Source organism: Pongo pygmaeus, chromosome 16 (genome assembly GCF_028885625.2).
Source record: "Pongo pygmaeus isolate AG05252 chromosome 16, NHGRI_mPonPyg2-v2.0_pri, whole genome shotgun sequence".
Taxonomy (NCBI): domain Eukaryota; kingdom Metazoa; phylum Chordata; class Mammalia; order Primates; family Hominidae; genus Pongo; species Pongo pygmaeus.
The window spans coordinates 48,095,668-48,120,147 of NC_072389.2; the positions used below are offsets into that span (position 1 = coordinate 48,095,668).

A 24,480-nucleotide genomic window follows, 5' to 3' on the forward strand; every position below is an offset into this window, starting at 1 on the left:
TGCACAAAGAACTGGTATCAATCCTACTGAAACTGTTTAAAAAAAAATGAGGATGAGTGGCTCCTCCCTAATTCATTCTATGAAACCTGCATTAGCCTGATACCAAAATTTGGCAGAAACACAATAAAAAGAGAAAATTTCGGGCCAATATCCATGATGAACACAGACACAAAAATCCTCAACAAAATACTAGCAAACCAAATCCAGCAGCACATCCAAAAGTTAATTCACCATGATCAAGTAGGCTTTATTCTTGGGATGCACAGTTGGTTCAACACATGCAAATAAAAAAATGTGATTCACCACATAAACAGAATTAAAAACAAAAACCATATAGTCATTTCAATTAGATGCAGAAAAAATTTTTCAATAAAATCCAACATTCCTTCGTGATAAATACCCTCAACAGACTAGGCATCAAAAGAACATATCTCAAAATAATAGCCATCTATGGCCAGGCACGGTGGCTCACACCTGCAATCCCAGCACTTTGGGAGGCGGAGGCAGGCAGATCACCTGAAGTCAGGAGTTCCAGATCAGCCTGACCAACATGAAGAAACCCTGTCTCTACTAAAAATACAAAATTAGCCAGGCATGGTGGCGCATGCCTGTAATCCCAGCTACTCGGGAGGCTGAAGCAGGAGAATCGCTTGAACCAAGGAGGCAGAGGTTGCAGTAATCTGAGATCGCACCATTACACTCCAGCCTGGGCAACAAGAGCAAAACTCTGTTGCAAAAATAAATAAATAAATAAATTAATTAATAAAAATAATAGCCATCTATGACAAACCCACAGCCAACATCATAGTGAATGAGCAAAAGCAACAATACAAACAAAACAGCATGGTACTGGCACAAAAACAGACACACAGACCAATGGAACAGGTTAGAGAACCCAGAAATAAAACCACACACCTATAACCATCTGATCTTTGACAAAAGTCAACAAAAGCAAGAAATGTGGAAAGGCCTTCCTATTCAGTAAATGGTGCTGGGATAACTTGCTGGCCATATGCAGAAGATTGAAACTAGACCCCTATCTTTCACCACATACAAAATTTAACGCAAGATGAATTAAAGACTTGAATGTAAGCCCTCAAAGTAAAAAATCCTACAAGAAAACCTAGGAAATACCTTTGCTGACACTGGCCTTGGCAAAGGCATTTTGGCTAAGTCCCCAGAAGCAACTGCAACGATAACAAAAATTGACAGGTGGGACCTATTTGAATTAAAGAACTTCCACAAAGCCACCTAGAAACTACCAACAGAGTAAACAGACAACCTACAGAATGGGAGAAATTATTTGCAAACTATGTATCCTCCAAAGGTCTAATAATCAGAATTTATAAGAAACTTAAACAAATGAACAATAAAAAACAAATCACCCTATTTTAAAACAGGCAAAGGACAAAGTGAAATATTAAAGTGTTCAGAGAAGGCCAGGCATGGTGGCTCATGCCTATAATCCCAGCACTTTGGGAGGCCAAAGCAGGCAGATCACCTGAGGTCGGGAGTTCAAAACCAGCCTGACCAACATGGAAAAACCCCATATCTACTAAAAATACAAAATTAGCCAGGCATGGTGGCGCATGCCTGTATTCGCCAATACTCAGGAGGCTGAGGCAGGAGAATCCCTTGAACCCGGGAGGCGGAGGTTGCAGTGAGCTGAGATAGCACCATTGCACCCCAGCCTAGGCAATATGAACAAAACTCTGTCTCAAAAAAAAGAAAAAAAAAAGGGTTCAGAGAAAAACTCTCCAACCTAGATTCTGTACCCCCCAAAATTATCCTTCAAAAGTGAAGGAGAAATAGACTTTCTCAGACAAAAATTGAGGTAATTTTTTGGCAGTAGACTTCTCTTACAAGACACGTTAAAAGTTCTTTGGAGAGAAGGAAAGTAATATAGGGTAGAAACCCAGATGTGAAGAAGGAAAAAGTGAAGGCAACATAATAAATTATTTTTCTTATGCTTAATTGATCTAACAGATAACAGTTTGCTCAAAATAATAATAGCAACAATGTACTGAATTATGTATGCTTATGTATACATTTTGTGCATATAAATATATATACTTATGTATGCTGAAAATATATAATGACTACAATGATATAAAGGACAGGAGGGAGAAATTAGGATCATTTTATTACCAGAAAATATCTTCACATTACCTTTAAAGTGGTATAATGTTATTTGAAAGTGGACTTGGATTAGTTATAAATCTGTATTGCAAAATCTAGGGCAATCACTAAAAAAAGTAAAAACAGAAGTATAATTAATATGTTAAGAAAGGAGAGAAGGCCAGGCGCGGTGGCTGTAATCCCAGTACTATGGGCGGCCAAGGTGGGTGAATTGATGGAGGTCAGGAGTTAGACCAGCCTAGCCAACATGGTGAAACCCTGTCTCTACTAAAAACACAAAAATTAGATGGGCACAGTGGCGTGCATCTGTAGTCTCAGCTACTTGGGAGGCTGAGATGGGAGGATCACTTGAGCCCAGGAGGCAGAGGTTGCAGTGAGCCGAGATTGTGTCACTGGCACTCCAGCCTGGGCGACAGAGTGAGACTCTATCTAAAAACTAAAACAAAAACTACAAAAGACAGAAAAAGAGTGGAAGACCAAAAAAAAAAAAAAAAACCAACAACAGGCTGGGCATAGTCGTGCACACCCTTGTAATCCCAGCACTTTGTGAGGCTGAGGCAGGAGGATCATCTGAGGCCAGGAGTTGGGGGACCAGCCTGGACAACATAGCGAGACTCTGTATCCACCAACTTTTTAAAAATTAGCTAGGCATGGCAGCACACACCTGTAGTCCCAGTTACTCAGGAAGCCAAAGCAAGAGGATCATTGAGCCCAGGAGTTCAAAGCTGCAGTTAGCTATGATCACACTGCTGCACTCTAGCCTGGGTGACAGAGTGAGACCCCATCTCAAAAAAGACAAGAAAAGAAACAAAGAACAAGACAACAAATAAAAAACAATTAACAAAAATGGTAGATATTAATCTACCTATAAAAACAATCACTTCAAACATCAATGGTCTAAATGTACCAAATAAAAGAGACTGGACAGACTAAATCAAAAAACAAAACCCAATTGTATGTTGTCTACAAGAAACTCACTTTAAGTATGTAAATACAAATAAAGTAAATGGATGTAAATTATATACCATACTAATACTCAAAAGAAAGTAAATATTGCTATATTAATTTGACAGAGCAGGCTGTATGTCAAGAAAAATGAACAAGTATAAAGAAGGGCATCATAGCCAAGCACAGTAGCTTGCACCTGTAATCCCAGCTATTCGGGAGGCTGAGGCAGGAGGATCACTGAAGTCAGGGGTTCAGGACCAGCCTGAACAACCTAGTGAGTACATCTCCAAGAAAATTAATAATAATAGTAATAATAATAAAAGAAGAGTATTACATAATGATAAAGGGGACAATTCTCTAAGAGGCCATATACTGTGTGCCTCATAATATCTAGAAACATGCATGCATCTAACAACAGAGCTTCAAACTACATGAGGTAAAAAACAACAGAATTGTAAGGAGAAAGATGAATGCACTATTATAGCTGGAGACTTCAAAACTCTTCTATCAGAAATGAACAGATCCTGCAGCCAGAAAATCAGTAAAGACATAGCTGAACTAAACAATATCACCAATTAACTAGATATAACTGACATCTATAGACTACTTAAACCAATGACAGCAGAATACACATTATTCTCATGCTCACACAGAATATTCACCAAGACAGATCACATTCTGAGTGCTATAAAACATACCCTAACAAACTTAAAAGAATAGAAATCATACAATGTCTGCTCTCAGAACACAGTGGAATTAAACTAGAGATCATATTAGAAAGACAACTGGAAAAATTCTGAAATACATGGAGATTAATATAATGCACTTCTAAATAACACATGAGTCAAAGAACTATCATAAGAAGTTTTAAAATATTTCACACTAAATAAAAATAAAAACATAACATCAAAATTTCTGGGATGCACTGAAAAAGGTGCTTGAAGGGAAATTTATAGCACTGAGTGCACGTATTAGAAAAGAAAGATCTAGGCCGGGTGCAGTGGCTCATGCCTGTAATCCCAGCACTTCTGAGAGGCCGAGGCGGGTGGATCACGAGGTCCGGAGATCGAGACCATCCTGGCTAACACAGTGAAACCCCGTCTCTACTAAAAATACAAAAAATTAGCCAGGCATGGTGGCAGGCGCCTGTAGTCCCAGCTACTAGGGAGGCTGAGGCAAGAGAATGGCGTGAACCTGGGAGGCGGAGCTTGCAGTGAGCCGAGATTGCACCACTGCACTCCAGCCTGGGTGACAGAGGGAGACTCCATCTCAAAAAAAAAAAAAAGAAAGATCTAAAATCAATAACCAAAGTTTTTACTTTAGGAAACTAGAAAACAGAAAGCAAATTAAAGCAGAAGAGAAGAAATAACAAAAATTAGAGCAGAAATCAATCAAACTAAACATAGAAAATCAATAGAGAAAATTCAAAATATTTGCAAAAGACATATATGATGAAAGACTGATATCCAAATATTTGAAGAATTCTAAAAACTCAACAGTAAGAAAACAAACAACCTGATTTTAAAATGGGCCAAAAACTTCTGACACCCCACCAAAGAAGATATACAGATGGCAAATAAGCACATGAAAAAGTGCTCCATATCACACATCATTAGAGAAATGCAAATTAATGACAATGAGATGTCACTACACACCTATTAGATGGCCAAAATCCAGAACACTGACAATACCAAATGCTGGTGAGGATGTGGAACAACAGGAACTCTCATTCATTGCTGATGAGAATGCAAAATGATACAGCCACTTTGGAAGAAAATTTGGCAGTTACTTACAAAAACTAAACATACTCTTATCAAATCCAGCAATAATGCTCTTTGGTATTTACCCAAACAAGTAGAAAACTTACACCTATACAAAAATCTGCACAGCAACCAAGATATCCCTCAGTAGGTGAATGGATAAATGAACTGTGGTACCTCTAGACAATGGAATATTATTAAATGTTAAAAAGAAATGACCTATCAAGCCATGAAAAGATGTGGAGGAAACTTAAGTGCATATTACTAAGTGAAAGAAGCCAATAGTGTATGATTCTAAATATATGACATCTGGAGAAGGTAAAATTAAAGAGAAAGTAAAAAGATTAGTCATTACCAGAGTTTAGGAGGCAGGGAAACAGTGCACAGAGGATTTTTAGGGCAGTGAAAATAGAGAGAGATGGTTCCTGACATACGATGGTTCAACTTACAATTTTTCAACTTAAATGGGTTTATCAGGACATAACCCCATCATAAGTTGAGGAGCACCTATATGCACATAATGGTGGATATACGTCATTACACATTCGTCCAGACCCACAGAATGTTCAATAAGAGTGAACCCTATTGTAAACTATGGGAGCTGGGTGATAATGATGTATCAATGTAGGTTCATCAATTGTAACAAATGTACACCTGTGGGGATGATGATACTGAGGGAGTACATGCATGTGTGAGGGCAGGCAATATATAGGATACCTCTATACTTTCCTCTCAATTTTGCTGTGAACCTAAAACTGCTCTTTTTAAAAAAGTCTTTTAAAAATTAGGGAAAAAAGTAAATTTAATATTTGCCTGTCTCAGGCTGGGCATGGTGGTTCACACCTTTAATCCCAACATTCTGGGAGGCCAAGGCAAGAGGACTGCTTGAGCCCAGGAATTTGAGACCAGCCTGGGCAACACAGCCAGACTCTATGTCTCTACAAAAAAAAAAAAAATTAGCTGAGTGTGGTGGCACACACCTGTGGTCCCAGCTACTCCAGAGGCTGAAGCCAGAGGACTGGTTGAGTCACAAGATCGAGGCTGCAGTGAGCTGTGTTTGGGCCACTGCTCTACAGCCTGGACGACAGAGTGAGACCTTGTCTCAAAAATAAATAAATAAATAAATAAATAAATAAATAAAAGATTTGCCTGTCTTACTTCAGGATTCTACACGTGTACCAAATTCTATTAAGACTAGAATGGAAATCTAACTTTTTTAGAAGTACTGATGGTTCCTGAGGAACCATCATTTTACTGTAGAAATTACTAGTGATCAGATTTGAAATCAAAGGAGAGAAGTGTTTTTTCTCTTACAATGGCACTGCAAATCTATACTTTTTTATTTGAGACAGGGTCTGGCTCCATTGCCCAGGCTAGAGTGCAATGGTGCCATCTTGGCTGACTGCAATCTCCGCCTTCTGGGCTCAAGCGATTCTCATACCTCAGCCTCCAGGGTAGCTGAGATGACAGGCGCACACCACCATGCTTGGCTAAATTTTGAATTTTTTAGTAGAGATGGGGTTTTACCATGTCTCCCAGACTGGTCTCAAATTCCCGACTTCAGGCGATCCACCCACCTTGGCCTCCCAAAGTGCTGAGATTACAGGCATGAGCCACCGCGCCTGGCCTAAACTATACTTATTAAAAAGAATAAAAAAACTGGTGTGTTGAGATACAGCACAAGAGATCATGAAAACTGAGGAAAAAAACAACAAAATAATTTTGTAATAAAAAAAGAAAATGGAGAAGTGAAGATAGGTAGGATATCATTACAAAACATTCATTTAAAGTTGAAGAAAAAGGAATCTAACAGATTAGAATGGCAATGACCACCTTTGCAGTTTCAAAGCAAATAAACTGAAAAACAAAGGATGAAGATAGTACAGCTGCAAATGGAGAGGGCGAAGAGACACACATAAATGTTTATACAGAGATGTATCTCTGAACAATGCTGTGAATAAAAGGACAGGCCTAATAAATTTTAGGGCTACACTTATTAGGAACACTTTAGAGAATAATAATAATAAGGTATAGAAGTACTATCTAATAGGCTTATAAATAGATAATTTAGTTTATAAGTAGCTAAAACATTCAAATACATTTGTAAAAACCAAGTAAAATTCAAAAGTCTTGGCCAGGTGTAGTGGCTCACACCTGTAATCCCAACACTTTGGAAAGCCAGGACGGGAGGACTGTCTGAAATCTGGAGTTACTCGCCTGGCCAACATGGTGAAACCCCATCTCTACTGAAAATACAAAAAATTAGCTGGGCATGGTGGCACCCACCTGTAGTCCCAGCTACTTGGGAGGCTGAGGCAGGAGAATCGCTCGAACCTGGGAGGTGGAGGTTGCAGTGAGCCGATATTGTGCCACTACACTCCAGACTGGGCAACAGAGCAAGACTCCATCACACAAAAAAAATAATAAATAATAAAATTCAAGAGTCTAGCTTGATTCATTAGAGAATTGCAGGTTACATCCAGAATATTTCTGAAAGCTTTGAAAAGAGAGTAATCTGATACAGCAGCATGGGGGAAGGTCACTCAGAAGAAAATATGGGGTGAAATGCTAAGGCCTTCACACTTTAGGGTCAAAGAGAAAGGAACATACTAGTAATGAGAGTTTTGCCTGAACTGAGAAAATCTAGGGTTGTTAAGTACAGAAAAGACTGCGAGAAAGAAAATTGAGAACTGAGGGAATGTGAGAACAGACAATATGTGAATTTTGAGAAGAGGAATTGATTTATTAAAAGGAACAAAATTAGGGGCAGGCTAATTCATCATAAAATATCTTTTTATCTTGTTAAAAAAAAAAATTGCGGCCAGGTGCAGTGGTTCATGTCTGTAATCCCAGCACTTTGGGAGACGGAGGTGGGCAGATCATGAGGTCAAGAGATCAAGACCATCCTGGCCAACATGGTGAAACCCCGTTTCTACTAAAAATACAAAAATTAGCTGGGTGTGGTGGTGTGTGCCTGTAGTCCCAGCTACTCAGGAGGCTGAGGCAGGAGAATCGCTTGAACCCCAGAGGTGGAGGTTGCAGTGAGCTGAGATCGTGCCACTGCACTCCAGCGTGGTGACAGAGCAAGACTCCGTCTCAAAAAAACAAACAAACAAACAAACAAACAAAAAACACCTTATCCCAGCTATCAAAAATTGAACATCAATTTAAAAATCAACGAATCCTATAAAGGGTTAGCCTCTGGTTAAATACCTTTTCCTTACACTCAGCCTTTTCATTGGGATCATTCAGTAAGAAGTCATTAGGCCAACATGACAGCAAGAGGAGCTCAGCTCCATAAAAATGTTATCAGAACGGTCCAGATTACAAAGCACCCTCAACAAAATGAAGCTGTGAGGAATAAGTATGCAGAAGGCATAAGTTAGGAAGCCAAGAGAAGAGAGTCAAGGACTGCCTCACTGAAATAGGGACCAGAAGATTAAAAATCAATTTATTTTTGGAAAATGAAGGGTTCTTAAGAATGGGATGTCATGTGGTTATAAGCAGATAGGAAAAATATTTTAGTTAATAACGTGAAAAATAAAATACAAGAAAAGGAGACAGCTAGCATCCAAGGGTCTCTAACTCATTCATAAAAGGTAGTAAACTGATCTTCAAGTTTTATCAAATAGAATCCTGAGTAAACCATAGACACAACAAGCAGGAGAACCTCCTGAAGGGGTGGCAAAGCTGTATCCTGCCTCACCTGGAAGCATCTCCTTGGGACCAAGTAGGAGAAAGGTGAAGTGGCACTATCCACACCAAGCTGATGCTGACATACCCTTCATGGGCTTGGCTGATAGTAAAACAGGTATCCTGGGATCTGTGCCACCCAGGAAGATGTAGCTCTGGCTGTACCTGTTTGTAGTCTCTACACCACTGAGTTGAGAACAACAACTCAAGAGAAATGTGGAGAAAACAGAAAAAGTCAGAAAAAGAGAGAGCCATCCTTTTACCTATTCTTTCTTCTCTAATTATTTATTTTTCCAGTATTGACAATAGGTGTTAATCTATCCACTGTTTTCCTGATTTACCATGTTGTGGAGATGCTAAGTTTGAGCTAAAAATTACTATAAAAACAGATCTATAATTTTACTAGCATCATTCTCTAATCAAATGAGCCAACTGGTAGAGAAACTTGGATACGCTTGGGGCAAAGGAAAATGATCATCCCTATTTAATTTTGTTTCAGATCAAACATTTAAATAACAGTAATATCAGAGAGTATATCATTAAGCTGAGAATACAAAGGTGAACACAAACTAGCAATATATTCAGGGTTTTATACCACTGGATTCATGTCAGAAAAAAAATTATTCATTCTTGTAATAAAAACAAATGGGGCCCGAGTAGTAAAATGGACTTCAAAAATGACAACAGGGCCAGAAATAGTTATTCTCTGAAACTGAAGCTAATATGAATCAACATATAATCAACAGTATTATTTTTAATCCATCCTGCAGTGTGATTTGAAGGCAGCTTCCTTACTGTGATTAAAATATAATTAACAACCAAAGACATGAGTAGAGACAACTCAGAGGTATCTGTTATTGGTAGTGTAAAAAAGAAAGGCAAATAGCAGACTTATGACAATACTTTCCAAAGCAGTAAAAATTCTGCTAATTCACACTCTCTCATCCTTACTCCATGAAAAAGAACTCCCAAAGCCCAATTAGTGTAAGTAATTACATACTTCTACCACTACTAACTCGTTATAAAATTTCCAAGAGAAAAATGCTCAGCATATTTATACCCGGCTGACACCAGTACATTCAATTAGTACTTAAAGAATGTAATTAAGGTTCAGGCAGATACGAATAAATTATAAATTATCATACAAATCATAAATTGTATATTCTACAAAGGGCTTACCTTGCAGCTTTTTCAAAACAGCAACTTCCATTTTCAGAACTTGTTTTGGTTGTTGAGCTGATTCCACCTTCAGTGCAACGTTTTCCCTGGTGAGCATGTCCAAGGCATCGTAAATTTCTCCAAAGCCCCCACCCCCAATCTTTCTCAACTGCACAGAAAATAAGAACACACACACTCAAAATTACTAGAAGATTCTAACTTGAAAGCAATTGATCTCTTATATTTAGAAAATGTATAATTTTACAATCTGTTTTTTGATAAAATATTTCAATATTGTTAAATTCACTATGTATACGCCAAGAAGAAAACATATGCCTGAAAATAACATCAAAACCTTTCCCCACAGGTTTATCCATAACAAAGTAATGAAATTATTTCACTCACAAACAATTTTAAAATTTGGTCGACAGCCAGCATCAGAAATGTCACCAATAATACAGTATTTGAAAGAATCACTTCCCACAAATGCCACTCAACAACCAGATTTGTTGTTTTAATTTTAAGGATGACTTTTTAAACTTTTTAAACTATGAAATCCTGGCTGAGTGCAGTGGCTCACACCTGTAATCCTAGCACTTTGGGAGGCCAAGGCGGGCGACTCACTTGAAGTCAGGAGTTCGAGACCAGCCTGGCCAACATGGTGAAACCCCCATCTCTACTAAAAAATACAAAAATTAGCCAGGCATGGTGGCACATGCCTGCAATCCCAGCTACTTAGGAGGCTGAGGCAGGAGAATTGCTTGAACCCAGGAGGTAGAGGCAGAAGTAAGCCAAGATCCTGCCACTGCATTCCAATCTGGGTGAGAGAGAGAGAGACTCCATCTCAAAAACGAAAAAAACAAAAAACACTACAAAATCACCCAGCCCTCTCACCACCACTTACCATTCTCTCTGAGGTACCTAACAGGGTCCACAGAGCAGGCAGAGAACTCTAGTACCAAACTATCCCAGAATTCACTATACATCTATTTATTCAAATAAGAGTAAAAAAAATCAATTTAAGCAAGTTTAACAAGCACTATTCTCTCTGATAAAATATGTTAGCTTAACCGGGGAATATCAGGATGCTGGTCTGAGTATCATAAGCAAGTTCTGAAGAGTCAGTGGCAACTGCACCTGTAGGGTCTGAAAGCTGGGTTGTGGGGGTAGATACTTTAAGCTAGATACAGCAATTTTTTTCCATTTCCTGAAACTAGGTTGTCTCCTTATCACATTATCCAACATCCAGGATGTGATATAATGTAGGAAGTCATCATAGGCACAGGGTCCTAAATCATAACCAGCTCAAGACACCCCAGCTCCATGTTCTACCTCTTTCTCCACTTGATCTTCACTGATTACTACATCTAGGTTAATTTATCTTCTGAATTTCTACAGTAATTATTTGTTTAATCATTCAATTAATCACTTTACCAGGCCATACCTCAGATAGCACTTGTATTATTGCCTTGTATTTTTTAAATTAAAGACCTGTCCATGAAATAACTTGTTTTTAAACTGTCATGCTGCTTAACTTTCCATTGTCAACGTCCTATCCTGCTACAGAGAAACTAAGCCTCTTCAAAGAGATGGCCATTTGTTCTATTCTATTTCCTGTGTCCCCCATAGCATTTGGCAAAGTGCTAACTTATAAATATAATCCTATATTTATTACTTTGCACATGTGAGCCATAATCCTTCTTTTTTTTTTATTTTTTGATTTTTTTAAATTTTTTGAGTTGGTATTCTCACACTGTTGCCAGGGCTGGAGTGCAGCGGCATGATCTTGGCCCACTGCAACCTCTGCCTCCTGGGTTCAAGCAATTCTCCTGCCTCAGCCTCCCCAGTAGCTGAGATTACAGGTGTGCACCACCACACCTGGCTAATTTTTGTATTTTTAGTAGAGATGGGGTCTCACCATGTTGGCCAGGCTGGTCTCAAACTCCTGATCACAGGTGATCCGCCCACCTCTGCCTCCCAAAGTGCTGGGATTCCAGGCGTTAGCCACCATACCCGGCCGATCCTGCTTTATTTTCATTTGGTGATGGGAAAGGAATACTACATGAAACTACAGGATGAGTTCAAGATTTTTTAAAAGTTCCAGAAGTGGCCGGGCACGGTGGCTCACACCTGTAATCCCAGCACTTTGGGAGGCCGAAGCGGGCGGATCATGAGGTCAGGAGTTTGAGAGCAGCCTGACCAACATGGTAAAACCCCGTCTCTACTAAAATTACAAAAATTAGCCGGGCGTGGTGGCAGGTGCCTGTAATCCCAGCTACTCAGGAGGCTGAGGCAGGAGAATCGCCTGAACCTGGGAGGCGGAGGTTGCAGTGAGCCAAGATCACACCATTGCACTCCAGCCTGGGCGACAGTGTGAGACTCTGTCTCAAAAAAAAAAAAAAATTGATACTTATGATTCTTTATATTTTGTCCATTCAATAAAACCTAGTGTAGCTTTAAAAACTCATAAACAGTACCAAACAGATTCCTTTCTAACTAAGGACTGGTAGAGGTAGCTTCATGTTTTACCTCACAAAACACCTTACCAAATGACAGAATAAAACATCTAGGCTGAAGTAAATGTTCTTGCTTCTTAGTCTATTTCTATTCCTGTAATGCCATTTAAACATCAATAGAGCATTTTTTAATTGGCCTGACAAAGCCCTAAGAAATTACCAAGGTTTATGAGACAAAGAGACAGAGGCAGTTTAGTATGATTGGGGAACACAGATTACAGGAAGAACAGAGGTAAGGTCTGTGGAAGATTGTATTTTCCAACGATAGGCACAACAATATCATCCATTCCTGCTCTTCTTCAATGTGAAGAAAACCTTTCACACTGATGAAAACAATGTGACCTTGCTACTCCTCCACCAAGAGGTAGAGTCCATTTTCCCCTTAACTGTTTTCATCAACAGAATAGGGCAAAGTGACACTGTGCCAGCTCTGAGGATTGCCCTTAACCAGCCTGGGAGCTTCCATTTCCTGTCTCTTGAAAGCTAGCCACCATGTAAGAAATGGGACCATCTGGCCGGGCGCAGTGGCTCACATCCATAATCCCAGCACTTTGGGAGGTCGAGACAGGTGGATCACCTGAGGTCGGGAGTTGCAGACCAGCCTGGCCAACATGGCAAAACCCCTTCTCTACTAAAAATACGAAAATTAGCCAGTGTGATGGCGCGTGCCTGTAATCCCAGCTACTCGGGAGGCTGAGGCAGGAGAGTCGCTTGAACCTGGGAGGCGGAGGCTGTGGTGAGCTGAAATCATGCCACTGCACTCCAGCCTGGGTGACAGAGCGAGACTCCGTCTCAAAAAAAAAAAAAAAAAAGAAATGGGACCATCTTCAGAAGACACAGCCACGTGGAGATGCCCTAGAAAATGAGCCACCAGGTTGGGGGTTGGGGGTTGGGGGTGAAGAGCTAAGGAACCCCAAGATACCAGACAAGTGAGTGAAGAAACCACATATAAATGGATCCTCTAACCCAAACAATCCTGCCAGTGCCACATGGCTAAGAGACAAATCACCCAGGCAAACTCTTCCCAAATTCCTACAGCACAAAACTGTAAGCAAAATAAGCCTCTAAATTTTGATGTAGTTTGTTATATAACAATAAATAACTAAAACACCATCCATAACAATGAGCTTGTCATTTTGTTTTAACTAAAAATGCCACTATGCCCTCCCAAATTTTGGAGATAAGTTTCTCAGATATATTAGTTCTAATTACCAGGACAAGGGAACCATGCCAATTAAGAGTTTCACTTGTCACCTTTTGATATGTCCACTGGAGAACAAACCAGCCTTAACACAGTGCTTACTATAATCCTCTCACCAAAGCAACACTCATGTCTGACTTACATAAAAGATTAGCAACTGCTGAATCTCCCTGCACCAGTCCATGATAATGACATAGTTTTCTTATATTTGGTCAAGTAAATTTTCAAAGCCTACTGACTTACCTAATCAGTAAAACACACTGTACCATACAAATAAAAAATAAAAATTCTATTTCTAAAGGGTCTTCTTTTTCCAATCTGTTCATAGATTAAGGAAACCATTAAAATAGCTTTGTGAAACCTACTAATGGAAAAAAACTTTGGTGGACTGTGTAGCAATAAAAAATATTTAAATATATCCCAAACAAAAATAGTTCCTTTAAGAAACAAGTAGTATTAGAGAGATGGCAGAGTCCAGGTCTAGGGAAAGAAAGCCATTGAAAGACTATTAGGATCCTGTCAAAAGAACTCAGAAGACAATGTGAAGTGTGTCCCCTTAGTCAAATAAGACAATTTAAACATTTATAAGGATAACTACCATGGACTGAAACACATCAAATTTGTTTAAATCCATGAATTCTTAATTATACTAAAAAACAAATCTAATTGATCACTTTTGGAGAATGGCAAGAAACCAACTCAGTGTTTTGAAAACTGGTAAATTAAAAAAGAGAAGCAAGTATTTATCTTGCTTTCCTAATCAAATTGTACCTCAAGATAATAAAATAATGGATGATAAAAAAAAACTTGTCCTTATAGATACATTTCAACTAATAAATGAATTATGGAATATCACCAATTTGCAATCCCTAAGTAATAGACCTAGGCAATGATCATCAATAGTGTTAACACCACAAAAAAGATAGACAGATGGACAATAAGATATTATATGCCTCCTAGTGAAGGCTCACAATAACATTTATGAAAAAGAGATGTCCCCATCTCAAAACAAATCTAAAGTCAGATCTAATCAAGCCTGTACATGCAACTATCAATTTACATGAAATACACAAGACAGAGAAACGTGTTAACCCCAAATGGAAGCAAATAGCAAAATCCAAACCATGGGAAAGTCTACACACAAATCACCTAATTTCTTCAGTAAATAACTTGTAAGGAAAAAAAAGAGCAATAAAGAGGAAGGAACCTAGAAATGAAAAGAAAAGTAATGGCAACTAATTACAATATCCAGATTTTATTTGTATCTTGATTCAGACTGTTCAAAATACTTTACAATCAGGAGAATGTGAAAACTAAAACTGTATTTGGTGATATTAAGAAATGATTACTTTTTTTTAGTACTACTACAGTATTTTAAAACAGTAGAAAGTAGCTGAAAAATACTACATGCTAACAGACAAAATGATACACAATCTTGGGGGAGGAGTCAGCAGGAAGAAATGATTATTTTTAAGGTATGATAATGGTATTATGATTATGTTTTTAAAAGTAAGTCCTTATTTTTTTGAGATACATGCTGAAATATACACAGAAGAAATGCTAAGGTTAAATATCGCTTCAAAATATTCTGGGAGAGAGATGAAACAAAATTAATCATACATTGATGACTATTTAAATTGAGTCATGAGTACATGGAGGTTCATTATATAAGTCTCTATTTTTTATGTATACTTACAATTTTCCTTAAAAAAAAAAAAAAGAGAGCAGCTCATTGTACTTCCTTTTATTTTTTTTTATTTTTATTTTTTTTTGAGACGGGAGTCTCGTTCTGTTGCCCAGGCTGGAGTGCAGTGGTGCAATCTCGGATCACCACAAGCTCCGCCTCCCGGGTTCACGCCATTCTCCTGCCTCAGCCTCCCGAGTAGCTGGGACTACAGGCGCCCGCACCACGCTCGGCTACTTTTTTTGCATTTATTTTTTTTTTTTTTAAGTAGAGATGGGGTTTCACCGTGTTAGCCAGGATGGTCTTGATCTCCTGACCTCGTGATCCGCCCGCCTCAGCCTCCCAAAGTGCTCGGATTATAGGCGAAAGCCACTGCGCCCGGCCAGCTCATTGTACTTTCAAACACTGTATTTTTTTCATCTGTTCAAAAATTTAGTACTATACGAAGCAAGAGTAAGAATTAGGGTATAAACAGAGCTTAATCATAGAAAAATAACTGTAAATAACTGCTTTAGGCATATAAGTAATGTATGTAATATTTCCTAATGAAATGCTATTTTTATCAGGATACCAAAAATTACCTCCGACATGTATACACACACACACACACACTCTCTCTCTCTCTCTCTCTCTCTCTCTCTCTGAGATGTACACTCACCACTTTCCATCTTTCTTTCACTAGGATTCCAACACTCAGGATATCTGGCTGCTCTCCTCCCCCGCTCATTGCAATACACTGATACGGCAGAACAGCTACACAGGCATCCAGTTCCCAAGGGTGGTTTCCATTTAACCTAAAACAACAACAACAAAAAACAGTAGCAGTATTTAGGGTTAACTAATCAACACAAATAACATTCCAGCATCAGGAAGCACTACTAATACTATACATTAATAGGCTATTTTGTTGGGAAGAAGGGGAAAAAGACCCAGAAATGTTTAATGCGTATTTTTAAAACCACGTATCTTTCTATTACAGATGCCCAGTGAAATAGCTAGGCATTACAAAGACACCATTAAAACACAGATATTATTTATAATAACTGAGATTGTTAGATTATAGGGCAAGCATGATGTCAATGGCACTTGAACTAGGTAGACAACTATCCTGAGTACAATATACTGCTGAAAAGACATAGTACCTAATTTACAACTGCTTATAGTTTGTAACTTAGAGCTTAATATCATTAGAGCTAATAATATTTTAATGTTACAAAATGCACAGGAAATAAATACTAACAAATAAAAGGGTTGTTGACCAAATCTCATTCAATGACATCGTAAGAAAAAGCGGATACTAATAAGATGAACAGCATACCTGTAGAAAATGAAGATAGAGCAGAAAAATATGGCTTAAAGGAAATGAAAACTGTAACCAGTCCAGGAATGAGAAAGATATTGATACAGAGTGACTTTCAAGATACATTGTTTAGTGAAAAAGGCAAGACAGTAAAGGGTTTATAGTGTGCTGTACTTTGTAGAAAAACGAGATAAATGTTGAGTATATTTAAGTATCTGCTTTTGTTTTTTAAAAAGAAAGAAAAAAAAGGAGAAATAAGCCAAAACTTAATGAAAATGATTGATTCTTTATAGCAGGAGTCAGCAAACTTTCTCAATACAGGTCTAGAGAGTAAATATTTCAGTCTCTAGGCCACATACTGTATTCTCTGTCATAGCTACTCAATTCTGCCACTGCAGCACAAAAGCCATACACAATTATGTAAACGAATGAGTATGGCTGTGCTCCAACAAAATCTTATTTACAAAAAAAAAAAAAAAAAAAGTGGGCCAAATTTGGCCTGCAGACTGTTTACCAACCTTTACTCAATAGCAAAAAAAAAGGCCAGGCGTGGTAGCTCACACCTGTAATCCCAGCATCTTGGGAGGCTGAGGCAAGAGGGTTGCTTGAGCCCGGGAGTTTGAGACCAGCCTAGCCAACACAGGGAGATCCCGTCTCTACAACAAATTTAAAAATTAGGCAGATGTGGTTGCACGTACTCGTAATCCCAGCTACTCAGGAGTCTGAGCCGGGAGGATCACATGAGCCTGGAAGGTTGAGGATGCAGTGAGCTGTGAAGGTGCCACTGCACTCCAGCCTGGGTGACAGAACAAGATCCTGTCTCCAAAAAAAAAAAAAAAAAAAAAAAAAAAAAAAAAGAAAAAAAGGATGGAAGGAGTAAGAAAGAAAGCCAGACTTCTGTGAATGCATCTCGTGATATAGTTTTGATTTTTGAACCATGTAAATGTTTTACATATGATTAAAAAAAAGTTCTAAACTCCAAATTCCAGAAAGGACCGTAACAACAAGTAATCATCAGAACTGGTGTTAAACCCATCCTAAGCCCATCAAAGGAAGCTTTGAATGAGTGATATCACTTCAGCAAGTCACCAGTCAGCAACAGCCACAATTCATAACCACATTTACATAATAAAAGGTCAATCAATTCCTAAATACTCCTACTTCACCAATCCCTGAACTCCATAATTCCTCAAATCCTATTTAAGACCAGCAGTTTCTTTTCTTTTCTTTTCTTTTTTCTTTTGAAACAAAGTCTTGCTCTGTCACCCAGGTCGGAGTGCAGTGGTGCAATCATAGCTCATTATATCCTTGAACTCCTGGGCTCAAGCAATCTTCCCATCTCAGCCTCCCAAGGAGCTGGGACTATAGGCGCGCACTACCATACCTGGATAACATTGTTTGTTTGTTTATTTTTAATAGACAGGGTCTCACTATGTTGCCCAGGCTGGTCTCAGATTCATGGCCTTGAGTGATCCTCCCACCTCAGCCTCCCAAAATGGTGGGATCATAAGCATGAACCACTGTACCTGGTTGGGCAGTTTGTTTCATTCAGAGAAATTAAGTCCTACAATTATGGCTCTCCCTTGTATATCGCACAATAAATTTAGCATTTTGTTCAGAAAATGAATGATGGCATATTCAAGACAAGAGACAAAAATTTTTTTAAAATACTAAAAATAAAGGACAATCTCTAAAAATTCAAAACAAACTGAAACCAATAACCTACTGCAATTCCCCAAAAACCTATGGAACTAAAAAAATTAAAAAATATATAAATAAATAATCCATTGCATCCATTGCATACTGAGTTTGTGCCATAGTCACACAGAAAACAATTACTTCAGCTGGGCATGGTGGCTCATACCTGTAATCCCAGCACTTTGGGAGGCCGAGACAGGTGGATCTCTTGAGGTCAGGAGTTCGAGACCAGCCTGGGCATTATGGCAAGACCCTGTCTCTACTAAAAATACAAAAATTAGGCCAGGCATGGTGGCAGGTGCCTATAGTCCCAGCTACTCAGGAGGCTGAGGCAGGAGAATGGCGTGAACCCGGGAGGCGGAGCTTGCAGTGAGCCAAGATTGTGCCACTGCACTCCAGCCTGGGTGACAGAGTGAGACTCCGTCTCAAAAAAAAAAAAAAAAATCAACATTCTCCACAGAATTTAAATAAGACTCAAATTTAAAAAAAAAAAAAAAACTTTTAATGTTGAGCATACAATCCAAAATTACCAAGCATACAAAGAACCAAGAATATCTCAATTTACATATGAAAGCACAATCAATAGATGCAAATGCCAAGATGACACAGATTTAGGACTTATCAGGAAAAATGTTCCAAAAAATAAAGGTGAACACCCTAGAAATGAATAGAAAGATATAAAGTCTCAGTAAAGAAATAAGAGACATAAAGAAAGAAATTAAAATTTTAGGCCAGGCGCGGTGGCTCATGCCTGTAATCCTAGCCCTTTGGGAGATTGAGGCAGGCAGATCACAAGGTCAGGAGTTCAAGACCAGCCTGGCCAACATGGCGAACCCCCATCTCTACTAAAAATACAAAAATTAGCGGGCATGGTAGTAGGTGCCTGTAATCCCAGCTACTCAGGAAGCTGAGGCAGGAGAATCGCTCGAACTCAGGAGGTGGAGGTTGTAATGAGCCGAGATCACACCATTGCACTCCAGCCTAGGCAATAGAATAAGACTCTGTCTCAAAAAAAAAAAAAAATTTACAAGTGAAAAATACAGTAAATGAAATTTTAAAATTTCACTGGATGGGGTCAATAGAAAAATGGCAGTGTCAGAGTAAAGAGTCAGTAAACTGGAAGATAAATCTATAGAAATTACACAATCTGAAGATAAAAGATTTTTATAAATGAATATAGACCCCAGGGACTAGTGGGACAATACCAAAAATTCTAATATTTGTGCCATTAGAGTCGTAAAAGAAGAGGTAACAGTTCAGGACAGAAAAAAATTAAAAAATGGCTAAAACTTCACAAATTTTGTGAAGGAAATAAAACAACAGATTGATGAAGCTGACTGAATACAATAAGCACAACACACACAAAAAAAACAACTCTTAAACATATCATAACCAAACTGCTGAAAATTAAACAGAAAAAAATATATACTTAAAAATAACTAGAAAACAGCCAAGCACGGTGGCTCATGCCTATAATCCCAGCACTTCGTAAGGACGAGGCAGGCAGATCACCTGAGGTCAGGAGTTCGAGACCAGCCTGGCCAGCATGGTGAAACCTTGTCTCTACTTAAAATACCAAAAAAAAAAAATATATATATATATATATATATATTAGCCAGGTGTGGTGGTGCATGTCTGTAATCCCACATACTCGGGAGGCTGAGGCAGAAGAATCACTTGGACCCAGGAGTTGGAGGTTGCAGTGAGCCAAGATTGCACCATTGCACTCCAGCCTGGACAACACAGTGAGACTTCATCTCAAAATAATAATAACAATAATAACGATAACTAGATAAAAAGAATATATTACTTATAGGGTAACAATGATTTAACTGACTGTGGATTTCTCATCAGAAATCATAAAGGCAAGCAAGAAATAGAAACACATATTTAAAGTACTAAAAGTAAAGAACTGTCAACCCACAATTCTATATCCAGAGAAAATATCCTTCAGAGATAAGGACATTCTCAGATAAAGGAAAATTAAGATTATGTGTTGTCAGCAGACCTGCTCTTAAAGAATTGTCAAAGAAAGTTCTTCTGAGAAAAGGGTAATTATAATACAGAAAAATCTGGAATAACAGCAATGGAGGAAGAGCAATAGAAATCCAGGGAAGTATAAGAGCCTGATCTTCTCCTCTTGAGTTCTCAAAAATATGCTTGTAAGTTAAAAGCAAAAATTAAAAACTAGCTGAAGGGATTTCCAATGTAAACAGATATAACTCATAACACTACTCCAAAAAAAAGGTAGAAGGCTGGGCGCAGTGGCTCACACCTGTAATCCCAACACTTTGGGAGGCTGAGGCGGGTGGATCACCTGAGGTCAGGAGTCCGAGACCAGCCTGACCAACAAGGAGAAACCCCGTCTCTTCTAAAAATACAAAATTAGCCAGCTGTGGTGACACATGCCTGTAATCCCAGCTACTCGGGAGGCTGAGGCAGGAGAATTGAACCCAGAAGGTGGAGGTTGCGGTGAGCTGAGATCACAACATTGCACTCCAGTCTGGGCAACAAGAGCAAAACTCCATCTCAAGAAAAAAAAAAAAAAAAAAAAGGAGAATGCTAAAGGGACTCATGATTGTGGTTAGGTTTCTGCATTATTTCAGGTAATGTAATATTCATATTATGTAATATTTATATAACATATTTAATATTTAATGTAATAACTCTAAGTAGATGGTAAAAAGTAGATATATTGTAAGCCCTATAGCAACCGCTTTAAAAACTACACAAAGAGATATCAGGAAAAGCGAAAAAAAAAATAAATAAAGTGGAATACCAAAACATGTTAAGATAATCCAAAAGTAGGCAGAAAGAAACAGAAGAACAAAAATAAAGGGATAAACATAAAACAAATAATAGAATGGTTGACCTGAATCCAAACTTACCTGTAATTACCTTAAGTATAAATGGCATAAACACACCACTGAAAAGACAGAGATTAGCAGGATAAATATGATTCTATAAGAAACTCACTTCAAAAATAATATGTAGGTTAAAGTGAATATACTTAAATACCACTGAAAATAATAACAATAATAATACTATTATTATGTAGGTTAAAAGAAATGGGAAAAAAGTATACCATGCAAATATTAACAAAAGGAAAGCTGGAGTATCTATTATAATATCTGACAGTGTTGACTTCAGGGCAAAGAAAATCACTGGAGATAAAAGAGATACAGAACTATGGAAGAGCCAATTTACAAAGAAATTATAAATATGTATGCACCTTAAAAAGACCATCAAAACACATGAAATAAAAATTAATGAACTGAAAGGAGAAACAGACAAATCCGTGGTTATAACTGGAGTAGACAAATTCATAGCTACAACTGAAGACTTCACTCCTGTCCCAAAGAAATAACTAGACAGAAAATTGGCAAGAATACAGAGGCTAAAACAGTACCATTAGGGTATAATTGTAAAATACATTTGGTTGTGATATTGTGGCTTTTATTAATAATAAGAAATATAAATATTTGGTCTTTGTCCCTGGTTCTTGTTCAGCGCTCATAAAGCCCTTGTAATTTCTGAAGTGACTGGGGTGATAGGAGCATCTTTTGGTATAATATTTGGTTTTTATACTCGGTTCCTGAAATAGCTCCAGATAGATAAAAGATGATAGGGGTGGATTTTGTTATTCATAACAAGCCCCTTTCAACCACATCTGGGATTTTGTTAATAAGGTGACTTTGGGAAACCTTTAAAGATAGACGGCTGGTTGCCAGGGGAACCAACTCTGTGATTAGAGGGCTGGAACTTTCGGCCCCACTCACAAGCTCTGGGGAGGAGAGAGATGCTGAAGGTTGAGTAGATTTCCAATGGCTAATGGTTTAATCAATCATGCCTTAATGAAGTCTCCATTAAAAACACAAAAGGACAAGTTTTGGAAACTAATAAGTGTCAGGCCTCTGAGCCCAAGCTAAGCCATCATATCCCCTGTGACTTGCACATATACATCCAGATGGCCTGAAGCAACTGAAGATCCACAAAAGAAGTGAAAATAGCCTTAGCTGATGACATTCCACTATTGTGATTTGTTTCTCCCCCACCCTTAATAAGGTTCTTTGTAATCTCCCCCACCCTTAAGAAGGTTCTTTGTAATTCTTCCCACCCTTGAGAATGTACTTTGTGAGATCTATCCCCTGCCCACAAAACATTGCTCCTAACTCTACCACCTACCCCAAAACCTATAAGAACTAATGATAATCCCACCACCCTTGCTGACTCTCTTTTTGGACTCAGCGCACCTGCACCCAGGTGAAATAAACAGCCTTGTTGCTCACACAAAGGCTGTTTGGTGGTCTCTTCACACAGACACGTGAGACATTTGGTGCCGAAGACCTGGGTCAGCGGGACTCCTTCGGGAGACCAGTTCCCATCCTCACTCTCACTCCGTGAAGAGATCCACCTACAACCTCAGGTCCTCAGACCAACCAGTCCAAGGAACATCTCACTGATTTTAAATCGGGTAAGCGGCCTCTTTTTACTCTCCAACCTCTCTCACTATCCCTCAACCTCTTTCTCCTTTCAATCTTGGCATCACCCTTCAATCTCTCCTTCTCTTAATTTCAATTCCTTTCATTTCTGGTAGAGACAAAGGAGACACATGTTATCCGTGGACTCAAAACTCCAGTGCCAGTCACAGACTCAGGAAGGCAGCCTTCCCTTGGTGCTTAATCATTGCAGGGACGCCTGCCTGATTATTCACCCACGTTTCAGAGGTGTCTGACCATGCGGGGATGCCTGCCTTGGTCTTTCACCCTTAGCGGCAAGCACCGCCTTTCTGGGGGGCAAGTAGCCCCTGACCCCTTCTCTCCGTGTCTCTACCCCTTCTCCACTTTCCTGGGTGGCAAGCACTCCCCATCCCTTCTCTCCATGTCTCTACCCTTCTCTAAACTTGCCTCCTTCACAATGGGCAACCTTCCACACTCCATTCCTCCTTCTTCTCCCTTAGCCTGTGTTCTCAAGAACTTAAAACCTCTTCAACTCTAACCTGACCTAAAATCTAAGCGTTTTATTTTCTTCTGCAATACCACTTGGCCCCAATACAAACTCGACAGTAGTTCCAAGTAGCCAGAGAATGGCACTTTTGATTTGTCTATCCTGCAAGATCTAGATAATGTTTGTCGAAAAATGGGCAAATGGTCTGAGGTACTTGTCCAGGCAATCTTTTACACATTGGTCCCTCCCTAGCCTTTGTTCCCAATGAGACTCGTTCCAAATCTTTCTTCTTTCTGTCCTATCTGTTCCTTCAGTCTCCACCCCAAGCTCTGAGTCCTCTGAATCCTTCTTTTCTACGGACTCATCTGACCTCCCCTGGCTGCTCCTTCTCCCCAGGCTGCTCCTCGCCTTCTCCCCAGGCTGCTCCTCGCCAGGCAGAGCCAGGTCCCAATTCCTCTTCAGCTTCTGCTCCCCCACCCTATAACCCTTCTATCACCTCCCCTCCCCACACCCGGTCTGGCTTACGGTTTCGTTCTGCGACTAGCCCTCCCCCACCTGCCCAACAATTTCCTCTTAAAGACGTGGCTGGAGCTAAAGGCATAGTCAAGGTTAATGCTCCTTTTTTCTTTATCTGACCTCTCCCAAATCAGTTAGCATTTAGGCTCTTTTTCATCAAATACAAAAACCCAGCCCAGTTCATGGCCCCTTTGGCAGAAAACCTTAGAAGCTTTACCGCCCTAGACCCAGAGGGGCCAGAGGCTGCCTTATTCTTAATATGCATTTTATTACCCAATCCGCTCCCGACATTAGAAAAACTCCAAAAATTAGATTCCGGCCCTCAAACCCCACAACAGGACCTAATTAACCTCACCTTCAAGGTGTACAGTAATAGAGAAGAGTTGCAACTACTTGACTCTGCTGTAAGAGAAAACCCCAGCCATAGCTCCAGCACACAAAAACTTCAAAACGCCTAAGCCACAGCGGTCAGGCATTCCTTCAGGACTTCCTCCCCCAGGATCTTGCTTCAAGGGCCAGAAATCTGGCCACTAGGCCAAGGAATGCCCACAGCCTGGGATTCCTCCTAAGCCGTGTCCCATCTGTGAGGGACGCCACTGGAAATTGGACTGTCCAACTGGCCCAAGGCTCTGACTTACTCCTTCCCAGATCTTCTTGGCTTAGCGGCTGAAGACACACTGCCCAATCTCCTTGGAAGCCTAAGATGTTTTGGGTAACTCTTAGAATGGAGAGTAAGTCCGTCCCCTTCTTAATCAATACGGAGGCTACCCACTCCACATTACCTTCTTTTCAAGGGCCTGTTTCCCTTGCCTTCATAAGTGTTGTAGGTGTTGACAGCCAGGCTTCTAAACCTCTTTATACTCCCCAGTACTGGTGCCAACTTGGAAAACATTCTTTAATGCACTCCTTTTTGGTTATCC

The 24,480-nt window shown here is 39.3% G+C and overlaps 1 protein-coding gene across 4 annotated transcripts in view; it reads right to left on the bottom strand.

The window, feature by feature from the left end:
• The window catches only part of TTBK2 (tau tubulin kinase 2), a 176,126-nt gene that overhangs the window by 118,537 nt on the left and 33,109 nt on the right, over positions 1 to 24,480 (bottom strand). For 2 of the 4 annotated variants that reach the window (XM_063652156.1, XM_063652155.1), the window contains exon 2: positions 15,758 to 15,893. In XM_063652156.1, the coding sequence (XP_063508226.1) occupies positions 15,758 to 15,767 (10 nt within the window). In that variant the 5' untranslated portion in view covers positions 15,768 to 15,893. Of the gene's footprint in view, positions 1 to 8,553; positions 8,727 to 9,719; positions 9,868 to 15,757; positions 15,894 to 24,480 lie in introns of those variants that run through there. The other 2 variants (XM_054452122.2, XM_054452123.1) reach the window with 2 other exon arrangements.